Below are 15,609 nucleotides of genomic sequence, written 5' to 3' on the forward strand. Positions count from 1 at the left end.
TCCTTGGGGCCAAGCCATGGGGCCAAGCCATGTTCCTTGTAGAACTTGATGATGCCCGTCAGCTTGTCTTGAGAAATTCTGGAATGGTTTAAAACATCAGTCTTTGATTGTTTTGTATGGCTTTCTTTAATAATTCCTTACATTTATTATAGCGCTTTTCCAGATGCTCAAAGCGCTTTACAAATACACATTACACATATCATATGGTCACCACTGTGGACAATACCCACAGGAGCAAGTTCAGGTGAAGTGTCTTGCCCAAGGACACAACGGCTTTACAGACGCAGTAGCGGCGGGTTTCACCCCTTGATCTGATCATTGCACAGCGCACTGCGCCACACCGTCCATCTGACGCAGTGGCGGCAGGAGCGGGTTTCGTACTGGAGTTCCCCAGCACCCCCCTTGTTCTGATGATCAGATGCACAGACCACTGCGCCACACGTCCCATTTAATGTATTCATTGCAGTATATACATTGTACTGTATATGTATATATATATGTACATTGTACTGTACATGTATATATATATGTATTTATTTATTTATTACTATTGCTGTAAATTCTGCTTCTATTCAGTTATTGTCAAACTCAGTTCAACTCATGCATGGCTTATTACCACTTCATTTGAAAATAGTAACACTACCAAAACTGAAGTAGCCTTTTCAAAATGAAACTCACCCATGTAGAAACTTGAAAGTCTCCCGGCAGATTTTGTGCCCATCTAAGAAATAGGACGTTCTCTGCTGTTTCCGCTCCTTTTGGTGTCCTCTCTGTTTTCTGCACAAGCGGTCTCCTTGGAGAGATTTATGTTGGAGCTTATCTTTCCAAGTAGCATCATATAACATTGCATAATGTGTTGTGTCAATCACTCATCACACACAACTTAAATCTTTAACGTGTAACAGAACACACAGGCCCACGCCACACACATTGCCTATAGTATTATGTTAAACACACTCCCATACACACATATTCTATCTATTGGGTAATAATAAGTACAGGCTAGTCTGGCAGATAGCCCAAAAAAATATGTCTCCCCATGTGGATAAAATGTAGGGTTGAAACATTTATGAAAATGTTCACCACAATTATGTTTCAATGAGTATTAGCCAACTTTAAGTTGTAGGTGGTTATGTGAGCATTATTTTAATTTGTTATGTTTCTAACACTAACTCATACTCACACACACATCGTTACCACAGGTTTTGATCTCTCTCTCTCTCTCTCTCACTCTCACTCAAAGGTATTTAAATAATATAACGTTACTTACCATTAGTCATTTCATTAATTTGGTCTCGTCTCTTGACCATCTCCTCAGGGGTGTAACGGGTGTAACCGGGAACTCCATCGTTAAATGTACAGCTACACCTGTAGTCACGGGCCCTCTCAATCTCTTGAGCGCTGTTCTCGCTCACATAATGCCGTACGGACTGAAGTGTCTCAGCCACCGGGTCGTTCAGCAGTGGTCGCTCCTCGGTGGTGTCCTCATCCTCTTCAGCATCCGTGGTCTGAGGGCTGCAGTCAGTGTCAGGGCTGTCTGACTCTGAATCGGAGCCGGATAACGGGGCAACTTCAACCGGTGCCGTCAAAAAGTAATCGGTGATCAGCGGAACCCATTGCTCATCAGAGGCTGTCCCTCTCACAATGTTGGAGTTCAACAGTCTTGCGATTTGCTCTTCTCTGGAATCCATCGATCTGATTAGCGGCTAATAAATTGTCAAAGTATGGAGGAAAAATATTTTCGTTTTACTGGGGGAAGGTCGCGAGGAATGATGTTGGTTTATATAGTGTGTGTGTGTGTTTGTTTGTTTTTGCGTTTGTGTGTATTGTGTTTGAAGACACTCACGAGAAACATCGGCTATTGTTATGCCAGCTGTGACGTTACGTTACTCCGTTCTCCGCTTGTAATTATGCCGTTACAAGCTTCAAAGCTGTATTTATCATCTGAATTTGGCGAAACAAGTTTAATATTCTGAAAGCCAAGACTTCGTTTATTTGAAATCAGATGAAAACAAACTGTCACGGACCCTGCCGTGTTATCTATGATTACGATATGCTTTTCATTCATAATGTCAGCCGGAGGGAGGGGGAGCAGCGCTGCGGAAGAGCAGCGTGAGAGCTGTCATCTTCCCTTTACAAGCTTCAAACATGTATTTATCGTGTGATTTTGGAAATAAAAGTTTAAGATTCTGAAAGCCAAGACTTTGTTTATTTGAAATCAAACAAAACACCAAAACCCCGAAAAACTAGTTTTTTACACAAATCCACGTTTATTTTTAAATGAGCCGTTGCGACTTCCGACTGATTTCGATAGAGCGGGTCACAGACAACTGCAGTATTCTTATCTGGTATACAGCCAACAGTACAAGAAATTGTATAACAAAAAAAGCCTTTGCCTTTTTCTTCATGGGGTCTTTTAAAGGCCCGGACACACCAAGCCGATTTTGGCCATCGATGGGCGTCAGGCCGACAATGAGCGTTGACACGCCCTACTCAGATTGGTGTGTCCCGCACCGTCGTGTCTTTTCAGCCGTGCCGACACCTTTTCGGCCGAAAACCAAAGGCTGTCGGCAAAATAAATCACTCTTATTGGCTGTTCAGCTAGCGAATCAGTGCATGAGAAGCGAAACGGAAGTGAGGGACCCAAACAAACTATTAAGAAGGCAAATCTGAGATTTCATTTAACTCCACTGAAAATAGAACACACACGCTATTTGTTGTTTGTTCTTTTTCTCTCGGTTATCACACAGTCTGTCTTCCGGTTGTTGCCTCTTTTGAATGACGAATACACACTACCGCCGCCTGCTGGTAAGGAGAGTTATTGCCACTCACGCATGCACAGCTCGTACGTGCTTCTTGGCCGTCGGCTGAAGTCTTTGCGGTATGTTCCAGTGCGACACATGGCCAAAACGCAGAGACGCGAGGCGACGCAACAGTCGGGGTCCGTCTGTGTCAGTTATTTGGTGTCAGCTTGGTGTGTCCGGGGCTGAATGGCCATATTTGCGTTCATTTAGGGTTTTTTATTTATGTGTGGGAGAGAAACTCCCTCTGGAGGGAACTTTATGATTTTAGCCTTTGTAGACCATTTACATGCAAAATAAACGATATAACCCACTGCAGGAAAGAGAAAACCCCCAAAAGAAAAATAGGCTCACTTTTATTTTCAATCAACTCATCAGTCAATTGTGCAATACACTTGGCTCCAGATGAGTTTGTATTGTTTTGGCAATGTTTTATATTGAGCATTGAAACAAATCCTGCTCTAGTTTTGTGTTCTCACATTCTAGGTCTGAGCTGGGTTTGAGGATCACATGTTTAATCCTCATTCCACAAATGTTGATATGAAAGGACCTTTTTTCACTTTCATACCTTTTTGATTCACTTTAATAAAAGAACAAATGATGACTAATAATATGGTATTAAAAAGCAGACTATTAGTATCAGTAATTTGCAAGAGAACCATCAAAGCTCTTTTCTGAGCCAGAAAGCAAGTTGGGCTTAAAGTTTCCAGTAACAAAGGAGACTTAAATCCGTCCATCCTTAATGAAATTAATGAGGCCAGCCTTTTGAATGTGGAACAAAAACACATTATGAATCACTTGGAGATTTCCGTCCTTGGCCTGTCAGCGATCTGGCTTAGCGATGAATCAGACGGAGCACCTGCACACTCGGCCGTTTGTAAGCCTGGAACAGCGTGCCGCCTGTTTGATGTCACTTGAACGGGGATGAAATGGTTTCTGCAACCACAAACAAAACCTCCCTCAGTACACGAACCCAAATACTTAGTCTCAAGGCGGACAGTTGGCCCTGGAAAGGAGAGAAGCAGCCATCACACAGCTCGAGACTTGCTTTATTAAACCTGGAGGCAAGCATGAAATAACTGCCTTCATCAAGAGATGCTCAAGTGAGCTTCTAGAAAAGGACATTTGAGCTTAGCTTTATATCCATAATATCGGAGGTAATAAAATGTATATCATTAAAAAGCATAAAGGACTCCTGGTTTTAAAAGAAATCATTATATTGCTGTGAGGAAAAGATCCACATGATTTCATCGAGTCTCATCTTCTTGCTTTTTTCTCCCTCTGTTAAAGAATATGTCTTTAAACACGGAAATTAGTTAGCATTTGACCACTTCCTGTTCCCTCGTCTCAAAGTCTACTGTTTTTTGAACGTGTCTTTGGTTAGAAGCCTGACTAACTTATCACAAATACTGCTAATAATGCAAATATTGCTCTGCTTATTGTCATTGTTTTTGACGATGCACCGTGTGGCCCCAGCTATACACAGGGAAAGTAAAGTAAACATGCTAATAGACTCATGTGAGAAGGATGGTGATTGTTTGCCTGACTTGGATATGTATTTACTGTACCAACAAACATCCCCTTCCACCACCTAAGCTCATTTGTAAATGTCCAATTCCTGTTGTTTACCAAGGACTTTCATTTTCAAATAGAAAGAGGCAGCAGCTTGAAAAGTATGCTCAAATGAAGATGTCTTGATTTTATGAATGACTTCCAGTGGGCTCCCCCATACAGATCTCGTGGTATACTGTAGAGACACAGCACTTATGGAAAACAGGCCAAGCAATTTCAGCTGCATAGAGAATATGTAACAGTATTGCTGAATTTAGGAAACAAGTGGGTATAGGGAAGTTACGATTAGTTAGAAAGCCTTTTCTGTTCTCTTTGATACAGTTACTGCAAGTGGATGGTGAGCTCAAGGCAAAAGCAAACTCAGTTGGTTTTTTGCCAATTTGCTGATTTTGTTATTTATTCTGTGTGTTCTATTTGTTTGTTTAAAAGGAAAGACAATTATAAAACGATAAAACAAACTGTGTAGCTCCAGTAAGAACATATTGGGTTTAGGATTTTTTCCAACTTAATCTTTATTGTAAATAGAAATGGTTGAAGTCATTATTTGTGTATTAAGTTACCAGGAACAGTGCACATTAATGAACATATCAGTTTCTGAATCAATCAATGTACCAGAACTAGCTAATGAGCTCATTTCCATCTTTAGCCCATGGGCAGGTTTTTACAAGTGAATTGCCTGATGTTTTCAATACAATGTTATAGCGAGCACTGCAGTACAACACGGTATGATTTGAAACAATACAGTACTATAACATTCACATAAGTGAAGCTGAAATAAACATACGTTCAAACAATGAGAGTATGTAACCGCAGTGTCAGATATGAGGTAATTCAGTCCTTAAAATCCAGTTTTAGATGACTGCATTCCTTTTTATCCACTGTTGTGTTTCCTCCATCGCTGCATATCTTCCATTCCCTGTAGTGACTGCCAATATGAAAGCTACAGTTTAGCCTGCAGCGATAGGCAGATCCTGTCAGAATGGGATCAGTCACTGAAGCTGTACCGGTTGCACTTGGCTTACATGAAACAACACAAATGTGCTGCATACAGGCAGAGACCCTGCCATCTGACTGATACTGGGGTAATTCTTAGTTTGTCTCCAAACCTCTGCAGTGAGAAGGAGAAGACACATGTTAGCTTAATCTGCCATCTACAGGCGGAAATAAGTACAGCACCCTGAGAGAAAAATCTTCCTTTGTGTCAAATGTGTTTGAAAATAAGCTGTTAACAGGATGAAATGCACATAGATATATTTTCTATGTCTTAGTTGTATCATCACATGCTTCAAATATTAATAATGGATCTTTAAAACCTGGAATTTATTTAGTTTTTCAGTGTTTTTTTATCTAAATAATAATAATAATAATAATAATAATAATAATAAACTTTATTTGTATAGTACCAAAGCAGCTCAAAGTGCTTTACAGAACAAGAAAACAAATAAAACATGACAACAATATTAAAATAAATACAAGACAAGATAAAACATATAATAGGTTAAAATAAAACAATTAAAAAAAATCAAAATAAAACCAAACAGAAAAAACACAATAAAGCATGGACTATGATACCAATTGAAATGTAACCCAAATTAAAAGCCATATGAATGTTTTGTTTTTTGTTCTAAAGGAAGAGGAAGGAGATGAAGTCTTGTCCACAGCTGCAGCGTCATCCAGTCACAGGTTTCCCCCTGGTGCTTATCCGCAGAACTACAACTCACGCTATGCCGACAACACCTACAGTGGTCTTATTCTGAGAGACGCTCACGAGGAGAACCCCGAGAGCATCCTGGACGACCACGTGCAGCGGGTCATGAAGACCCCCGGCTGCCAGTCCCCCGGCACAGGACGCCACTCTCCCAAGTCACGCTCGCCGGACGGTGTCCCAGGGGGAAAAGGGGCGGGACTTGGAGTGGCGCAGGGGAAACATCCGTCCAGGCACGGCGCCAAGGGAGACCACCTGTACCACCACAAACACATGCACCACATGCACCACGCTGCCGTCGGGAAGCCCAGGGAGCAGGTGGAGGCTGAGGCGGCCATGCGCGTCCACGGCAACCTCCCCTGGGGCACAGAGACGGGGCATTATGGGTCCAAGTCTCGCAGCTACGCAGACGGCATGGGATCCAACCCCGTGGATCACACAGGGTATAGGTAAGAAATACTTTCCTCTTTTTTGGTAATGCTCCCAAATTGCCTTTTTTTCACTGACAAGTTGTTTATTTTTCAGTAGCAAAGGTGGCCCACAGTGTAAAAGGGCGTTGAAGAAGGGTGACGAAGTGCGGCCTTATGACGGGCCAGCGCCTCCAGAGGAGATGGAGAAAAACCAGAAGATCCTCTTGTGGCTGATGGAAGGACAGAAGGAAATGGTTCAACATAAGAGGAGCCCATACGGGTCAGTGAGGACACTTAACATAGTGCCACCTCCTTTTTGTGCTCATTTTTCATATTTGTATTTTGTGCCATGTTTCCAGTCTTTAATGTTCAAAAGGCTCTTTATTCTTCTCAACACCTCTTTTCACCCTCTGTCTGAAACCAGAGCCCAGTGAGTCTGCTCTGATTGGTTAGTTGGCCGGATCTGTTTTGATTGGTCAACCGCTTAGAGATTTCCCGCCCCTTAGCCTATTTCGTACAGGGTTGAAGTGCTAGCCAATCAAGTGTAATGTACTGATGTCACTATGTTACAGAAGTAAACAAAGGAGTCCAATGGAGGGGGGTGAGTGTTTGGGAGAGAAACTCCCTCTGAAGGGAACTTTGGGATTTCAGCCATTGCAGACCAAGCACAAAACCCTATATAACACACTACAGGAAAGGGATAACCCCAAAAAAGCGTAATAGGGCCCCTTTAAGAGTTGTTCGCAGAAGAGATGCAACCACTGCAGTGTCCTTGGCCGATTTGGGTTAGGATTAGACTGATATCTCTAGGCTTTTGATTATTCAAGGAGTCATATCTTTACATTTCAGGAGTACCACTGGGTCCAAGAGGACGTCAGGCCATGAGGCCCAGCAGCGGAACAATGTGCAGCCGTCCCACCCTTTCATCCAGGACCCCACCATGCCCCCAAACCCCGCTCCCAGCCCCCTCATCCAGCTGGAGGAGGTGTGCAGGCGGCTTGAGGAAGAGAAGATTCAGTCAGGAACCGTCCAACCCAAGCAAAGGTAAGTGGTACATGTCCCGTTATTACTGTCCACTTTTTCAACAGAGGAAGGGGGATGTCTCTATCCTTCTTTTCTTTTATCCAAATGAAAGTTACCCTCTCTAGCCTTTATGCTCTTGAGACCGGTCTGTGTCTAACTCCTGGTTGTTTGGTCCCCAGGTATGTGATGGAGGTGATCCAGAGGGGCCGCACCGCCGCCAGGCCGGCTCTGTTCCCCCCGCTCAGCGTGGTGCCCGCCGTCTCTGACAGCGAGCTCTCCCAGCCAGAGTACGTCCTTTTCCCACAATCCCCCACCCCCTCATGGGTCATCACCTGCCGTTCCCATCGAACGTGTGCTTTTGTAGAGCTACAAAAAGAGATGTTTAGAAATCAGCTACCTAATCCTCAGTGTGCTGTCATGTGATGTCATCATGTTGTGTCCCACACTCTAGCCTTGAGTCGGTTGTTTTGTTCGTTGATTTACAGAGGTTGAAATCCATCTATTAGCATCTGTAAGGAAATGTTTTTTTCAGTGTCCTTTAGAGAAACTGAATTATTCCTCCGCTCGGTCTTTAATGTCTCGGATCACACTTGATGGTAGAAAACTCAGATCCCATGCTGCTCATTTCCCATAAGCACCAGAGAGAGGATCAGAGAGGAGGTCGAACAGATGTTGGTGTTCTTCCAGAGGCAGGAGTATCGGGGCGAGAGTCTGCTCTTTCTGTTTGATGTATTACTGGCCGCTCTGTGGGTGCTTAACACGTGGAGGGAAGCAGGGACACTGAGAGGCAGATGAAGGCAGATGATGATGCACCGGGGTTCAGAGCAGCGAGGGATAATGGACAGGAACAGAATTGTATTGTTTCCCTCAGAATGGATTATTGGAGGACATTTGCTGAAGTAGAAAGCTACAGGATGTTAGTCCACATTGTTTTTCTCCTCACTCAATACGTGGATATTTGCAAAAAGACACACACTTATAATATAAGGACATAACAATAATAACATGGCACATATTCCAAATTAAAACAGAGAACAAGAAATTAAATTCTTCTTGTCAAACCTTTTTCAATCATGCAGCATAAAAACATGATATAACAGTCCAAGGAACACAAGGGGATAAGCAATACAATACATGTCTTTTATTTGTATTGAAGTATTGCTTTGATACTGTAGTTTATTTGTTATCAATAGCTACTTTGAGCTAGTGTCAGGAAGTGAAACGGGTCCTTCTTCCCTCTTTCTTATATGTTTGATATTGTTCTGAAAGCATCACTTTCATACGCCTGGAGTTTCGCGAAAAAAGAGAGAAGCTTGGTTGTTATAACAACTGATCATATAACTATTAATGTCCCTGCAATGTTCGCTCCATCCCAGGGACACAAACAGGCTGTTATGTGGTTGTTCGAGTTTGTACAAAAGATATCGGGCAAAAACATCTGAGCTCATGAAGGATGAGATTATTGTTGTTGTGCGGCATGGCACCCACTCAGGAAGCCATGCAGACCAGAGGACACGCATCACTCCACTGCCGTCTGCCCGTCTGTGCTCGAGACACCTATTGATGGCACACTTTATTGTGAACACTTTTCATCCGATTGCTTTTCTCACAAATGTGAAATGTTTTCTTTTCTTTTCTGCCTCCACTTTGATGGCACACTTTATTGTGAACACTTTTCATCCGATTGCTTTTCTCACAAATGTGAAATGTTTTCTTTTCTTTTCTGCCTCCACTTTGCTGACGTGTCCTTTTCACCTGAACATCCTGTTGTTTCAGTGATTGTTTGCTTCTTGTTTAACTTATCATTTCTGTTTTCTGCCACTATAAGCTGTCCTCACAGCCCTCAGTGTTGTTTCCCTCCAAACTGATTATTGGAGGACATTTGCTGAAGCAGAAAGCTACAGGATGTTAGCCCACATTGTTTCTCTCCTCACTCACTAACTGGAATTGCACGTATTGATTAGAAAGTTTGATCTTTAAAGAAGCAGCTTTTGGAATCACCACAGACTTTTTAAGTTAGGTACTCATATCAGAAAGGGAAGAACTAACTAAAGTGATTGTCAGGAAATGATCATGACTCAACACAATTTGCTAGGGTCCTTTTTATATTTCAAAAATAATTGTTCTCCATTCATTTGAAGTGTGGACTTAAATAATAGGATTGTTTCTAAATATGCTCCTGTTTTTGTCCATGTGCAGACACAAAGCCACTAAGAAGCATCCCTGTGAGAACACGACTGTGGCGTATTACTTCTGTGAGGAGCTGATACCCTACAGGACGTCTGTCAAAGGGAGGGTGGTCACACTGGGCCAGTTCAAAGAACTGCTGACGAAGAAAGGAAACTACAGGTGAGATGTCCTCACTGCTGTTGATACCTGTGGACTTAGCTTGAGACATTAAACACACATGTTTAGGAAGTAAGATTTCATTAAAATGACATAACATACATATAACACGACTTGCTTTGAGACACCAATAGTTCTTAAATCAGTCTTAGAGCTACAGTTATATAAGCGATGTATGGGAAAGAATATTAATTCTAACAACATCAAAATGATTTATATAAAAGTGTCAGCGAGCCTGTTGCTGACACTGTTGTCAGGTTTGGCCGGAGAGGTCCGCCCGCCAGTGGCAACAACAGCAGAAGCTCCGTTAAGGACTCTTAATGTGTGTGGGGAAACAAGCAGCGAGGAAACACACACACACACACACGGTGCATTTGAGTTAATTCATTTGATCCTTCTTATCTGAATACATCAACCCAATAAATACTGCACAGAAAACAGAAACATTGATACACCAAAGGACCTCCGCACATTGCGCCCCTCACACGTGGTTAGTAGCAGTCACAGCCGATAACCTGGAGGACTTTGTTCCCCGTCTTCTTTCAGGTATTATTTCAAGAAGGTGAGCGACGAGTTTGACTGTGGGGTGGTGTTTGAAGAGGTACGTGAAGATGACGCCATCTTGCCCATCTTTGAGGAGAAGATCATCGGGAAAGTGGAAAAAATCGATTGACGTTCACGTTGAAGAGGAAGGATGAGGAACAGTTGGAGGGTGAAGAGGAAGTGTTTTGGGATTGAAGGAGCATGAGAAGAAAGTGACGCAGGAAGTGGATGCAGAGTTGGAGAGCGGTGCGGTGTTGAGGCTCGGGGCGCACCACTGCAGTGACGTTGGACTAGAAGAAGAAAAAAGACCTCATTCACTTCGTCGGAGTGTAATGTAGCATTGTAAAGTTTACTAGATGAAGAAGAACAAAAGTGCTACTAAAGCAACATATTTTTGATATGACGTATCAGAGGTTGCCCTTTCTAAAGTAACCACACTTGTCATTTTTATATGTATTGGTACCAGATGTGTACAGTTTGTGTTAAAAGATAACAACATTTTATATCTATTTAAGTATTTAAAATGCTCATTTTCAATCCTATTGAAGCAGGAGTGTGGCCCCTGTTGAAGACGATCAAATCCTTTTTGGGATGACTTTTTGTTTGTTTTATTCATGTTGTGCGTTTAATACTTCACTTTAATAATACTTGTTTTCATTCAATCTGCACTTTCATTGTATTGTACACCACTGAATATGTCTCAAGGTAGGTTGCACCGTGAATTTCTAAAGCACCTACATGTGGCCAGACAAATGGAAACCCCTGGAGAGTGCACTGCAATCCAGCCCTGGGTCCTAAAATAGTACTTTAACAAGATTCATGTAAGTCATGGCACTGCAGGAGAGCATGTATGGTCACTTTTAAAGCTGTGAGTAGTGTTTTTATCCGTGACACCACCACAGAGTTGTAATTTATTGTTTTATTGGCTTGCATAACCGCATTCTGCCCAGGTTGTTTGCATTCTGCTGGTTCCTTGTTGTATGCTCCATATAGGATTGTAGACATTAGCTATGTTTATGTACACTGTTGTTTACCCCAACTAAATTGAAGTTGTACGAGAATTGCCTAACAAATTAACACGGCAATGCAATAATACTGTGGGGAAAGTAGGTGAATATCTATGCAGGTTAGGTCCCCTGATCCAAAACAACACTGGCCCTTTACTTTAATAATTTTAAAAATATTAAAAACAAGTTGAGGCTACACATTAAGACATTTAGGTTTTTAGAAGCCTCTTTTCCCAATTTTAAATGTGTTTTGATTATACTCTGTTCATTAATCAGGCTGAATTTCAATTGGGTTGAGACCATCTTTTCTAAAGTTTCTAAAATTCTAATTGAAGATTGTGAATAAGAAATACTACCTTTTTTATGAATTAAAATGAATAGTAAGTGCCAATGAATATTTGGAAGTCAATTTGCTAGTTGCCTTTAAATTATTTCCAGTTAAACATTGAATTTTCTAAAGAACTCACCTCAGCTTTGGAGGTCGGTGTGTGTTCATGAAAGGGAAGCGTTCCAATCCACACAGGTCCCGCCTCCTTGAACATGTCCAACAGGTCATATCACAGCGTTTGAATGAGAGGCCAGTGAATGTCATCAGAATACTATCAAACCTAGATCTAGTTGTCACATAAAGGCATATTTAACTATACTATAAGTGCTACCTTTTTACAGTAGGTGTATAGGAGTGCAATAGACACTGAAATGTTGCGTTTATTGAGTTTACATCAAGTATTTATTAGTTGTATCTCCATGTGTGTGTTTATTTATGAGATCCCAGAGTCTAACCCTCTTTTAATCACTGCTTTGTGTATGTATCAGTTCAGAAGGGGCTGATCTCTCATCTGTAGCCTTCTCTAGCTAACCGCGGCTATCGTGTGCCTAGCAGTAATGAATTGTTTAGTGCAAATGATCTACTGTTGATAGATCAGGTTACACCAAAGAGAAAAAAGTAGATGGTAGTTACCATAGGCACGCTCTTGAATTCTCACATTGATAGTACCCCTTCATTTTGTGGCGGCACTTAGTTATGTTTTATTTAAGCGTTTGCATGAAGATTGAGAATGTTTTTTTTTAATGAACAGGGTGTGCATTTCCTGATGCTACTTGTTACAAGGGACAAATCATAATCATTGCTGAAAAATGTCTCAGCATAATATATATTTCCTGTCCTTGCTATTTGGCATCATAAATGAAACGTTTGCACTGGAATAGCAACTGAAATTGAACAAAAAATCAATTTGGAAAGCAGCATGACATTTAGTTTCAAGGTCTCCGTGGATTTCGTCATTTTGCTGTAATGAAAGCCTTTAACTACAGGTGTGTGTGTGTGTGTGTGTGTGTGTGTGTGTGTGTGTGTGTGTGTGTGTGTGTGTGTGTGTGTGTGTGTGTGTGTGTGTGTGTGTGTGTGTGTGTGTGTGTGTGTGTGTGTGTGTGTGTGTGTGTGTGTGTGTGTGTGTGTGTGTGTGTGTGTGTGTGTGTGTGTGTGTTGCCTCTTTTTTTTTTATAGATTCTTTACTTAAATCAGTTTAATATATACTGTGTTGTTAAATGATCCACTATTGAGTACATAATCAAATGTAATACTATAAGTATTATCTTGATTTTTTTTTTTTTAAATATAACATCTGTGAAGTTTCTTACTGTGAAAGCCCCAAAAGTTATTATTTAAAATCAATTAAATGTATATAATAAACGTCAGAGTGCCTTTGCTACTATGCTAATGACATCTGCTGTGACTTTCACACATGTGGGGGCATAAATACCGGGATTTATTTGTATTTCTTGTTTAATGTTTGTCACATTTCCATCTGTAAATATGTACAACTTTGTCATCAGCCAGAAGCCCACTCACTCCCCTGGACCTGTTTCTGTTCATAGCATGGTTACCGTTTAAAGGTACCCGGACAATAAATACATGCAATAAACCAGAGCCTGACTTCTGAGTGTGATTGACCCAATCCTGCATCGTCATTGGTCAGAAGATAACTTGCATTGTTATTTAATAGAATGTATTTTTTTAACTCTTAGATGCATAAGTGGGTCTTTTTTGACCCTGTCAGGTGGTATTCTTGAAGTACTTTTGTAATTACATTTTTTTTTATTCCTCAAAAAACATATTTTGGATATCATGCCATTCTAATTTTAAATTTACATTTTAAGAAATTGTAGTTTTTGTATTACTACCCCAAGCTTCCATAAGTGGGTCAAAAATTACCCGCATGCATTTTCTATGGGATCCTATGGGAAAACGTTTTATTTCAAAATGTAAAAAAAATTCTAAAATTAAATATAAAATACGTCTAGTGTGAACCAAAATATAATACTAAATATTATACATGTGATTTTTCTTAACCAAAATGGCATAAACACTTCTAATACGGGTCCTTTTTGACCCGCTTATGGAAGAGTGTAGGGTCCAGTCACTCGTGCATCTCAGGGTAAAATCATCATTTAGCATACGATCACAGAATGCTACATAGAGAGCATCTGTTTTTAAAGCACAAGTGCAGTGCTACATCACAGACTGAAGATGGCGCTCTTAGTTTATTGGTAATATTTCATCATCTGTGTTCATCTCAGAGGTTCTACCCTGAAAACATACATCAAATATTAAACAGAATGAATAATGGATCAACGTTTATTCTAAATTTAAAAAATGAACTGAATAGCTTTTCCTACGTTTTTAAATGAATTGATTCATTGTGAAACCCTGAATGAGCAGCAACATATTCACACTCAAAACACTGCTGTCTCTGTTTGTTCGCACTATTTGTTTATATATTGGATAAATAGCCATAATCACATTTTTGCTGCCCATCAGATATTCTGCCGCTTTTACCTGACCTGCTAATCCACACTCATTTTAGGGAAATGTTCAATTCACAGGGTTTTATTGCAAATAAAGTTGATGCTATTATGTTGATTGTGCTTCTTCATATTCATGCCAGTGAAGCAATCAACACACTCATAATGGAGTAATGATTTATTTACTGGTTCAGATTAAAGTTGATGGATTATTGCACCCTGTTATGTTTTCTGAGCTAAATCAAAACTTTAGTGCATGCATGATAAGTACATTTTTAGTCAAATAGAGCCAATCATATCATAAGTTATAATATCGATCTACCAATATAGAATTCCCAAGGAGCAGGAAGTGTGGGAGGCAACAATAAAATACTCCCGGGGGACAGAAAGGAATCTCGAACAAAGAGTGGGTGTCCATGAAAGAGAGAGAAATGCACAGAAAAACAATGATTGCCATAACCTATATAGAAATATGAGAATAATGATATGTAATTATAGTAGCAGTTGGCGTGAAGAAAAATAACTTTGATTGCGAAGGTAGAACCATGCATTTATTGAACACGAATGCATATAGACTTGAGCGGATTGGGAGACTGTGTGAGTCTCCTACTATGAGAAAAACACGCAGACTTGGTTGTTTAAACTCTTTCTGTTTTGTGCTTTGTTGTAGTTATGCATCTCTCTTTGTGGTTGTTAAATGTTTCTCTGTGGCCATTTTGTCTTTTTATTGGGTCTCTTTGTTGTCATTGTTACAAGGGATGTAATGTTACACCAGGGCTGGTCCAATGCAAGCCTGAGCCCAAAGCCTTATCATATGGTAAAGTCTGAAGCTTCTCTTGAATGTCGAGAGGGAGAGGAGACTGATAGCTGAAGGCTCTAGCTTCTACTTTACTTTTGGAGGAACCCTAAGTAACCCTGGATTCAATAAAAGCAGTGCTCTTTTGGGTTAATGAGCCCTTTAAGATAAGATCCATGCTTATTGTTTTGTAGGCGAGGAGGAGGTTTTTTAATTCTGTTTTGGATCTTAAAGGGAGCCAGTGCAGAGAAGGCGTACCATCTTACATTTTCCCCAACAGCATGATACGACTGCACTGCAGGGGGTTGCCACAGTAACACTGTGTGGCTGCATCTACCTGCTGTTCCTTATCATTACTTTTGATGAAATCACCTGAGCCACATGCTGAGCAACCTGTAGACACAATTGTCTTCACTTCCCTCTTCCTGAGTCATAAGCACATGAGTTTATGACCTTTATCTACTGAGGACACATTTAGGATCTAAAGAGTCTGCATCTTTTGTCTACAATGGATAGTTTCATGGAATATGCTCTAACAAACACAAGGCTGATCAAGTGACCTTTAGATGTAAGCCTTTTTCCGTAAGGTCCAGAGGTGTAAAGT

General features: G+C 40.8%; 1 protein-coding gene across 6 annotated transcripts in view; it reads left to right on the forward strand.

Moving 5' to 3' along the window:
* Positions 1 to 12,774, forward strand: part of axin1 (axin 1) — a 39,111-nt gene extending 26,337 nt beyond the window's left edge. For 5 of the 6 annotated variants that reach the window (XM_034089742.2, XM_034089743.2, XM_034089741.2 and 2 more), the window contains 6 exons: positions 6,004 to 6,527; positions 6,604 to 6,768; positions 7,338 to 7,532; positions 7,691 to 7,798; positions 9,711 to 9,860; positions 10,404 to 12,774. In XM_034089742.2, the coding sequence (XP_033945633.1) occupies positions 6,004 to 6,527; positions 6,604 to 6,768; positions 7,338 to 7,532; positions 7,691 to 7,798; positions 9,711 to 9,860; positions 10,404 to 10,530 (1,269 nt within the window). In that variant the 3' untranslated portion in view covers positions 10,531 to 12,774. The remainder of the gene's footprint in view (positions 1 to 6,003; positions 6,528 to 6,603; positions 6,769 to 7,337; positions 7,533 to 7,690; positions 7,799 to 9,710; positions 9,861 to 10,403) is intronic. The other variant, XM_071203979.1, reaches the window with a different exon arrangement.
* The last annotated feature ends 2,835 nt before the right edge of the window (positions 12,775 to 15,609 follow it).

Source organism: Pseudochaenichthys georgianus, chromosome 8, assembly GCF_902827115.2.
Source record: "Pseudochaenichthys georgianus chromosome 8, fPseGeo1.2, whole genome shotgun sequence".
Classification (NCBI taxonomy): Eukaryota; Metazoa; Chordata; class Actinopteri; order Perciformes; family Channichthyidae; genus Pseudochaenichthys; species Pseudochaenichthys georgianus.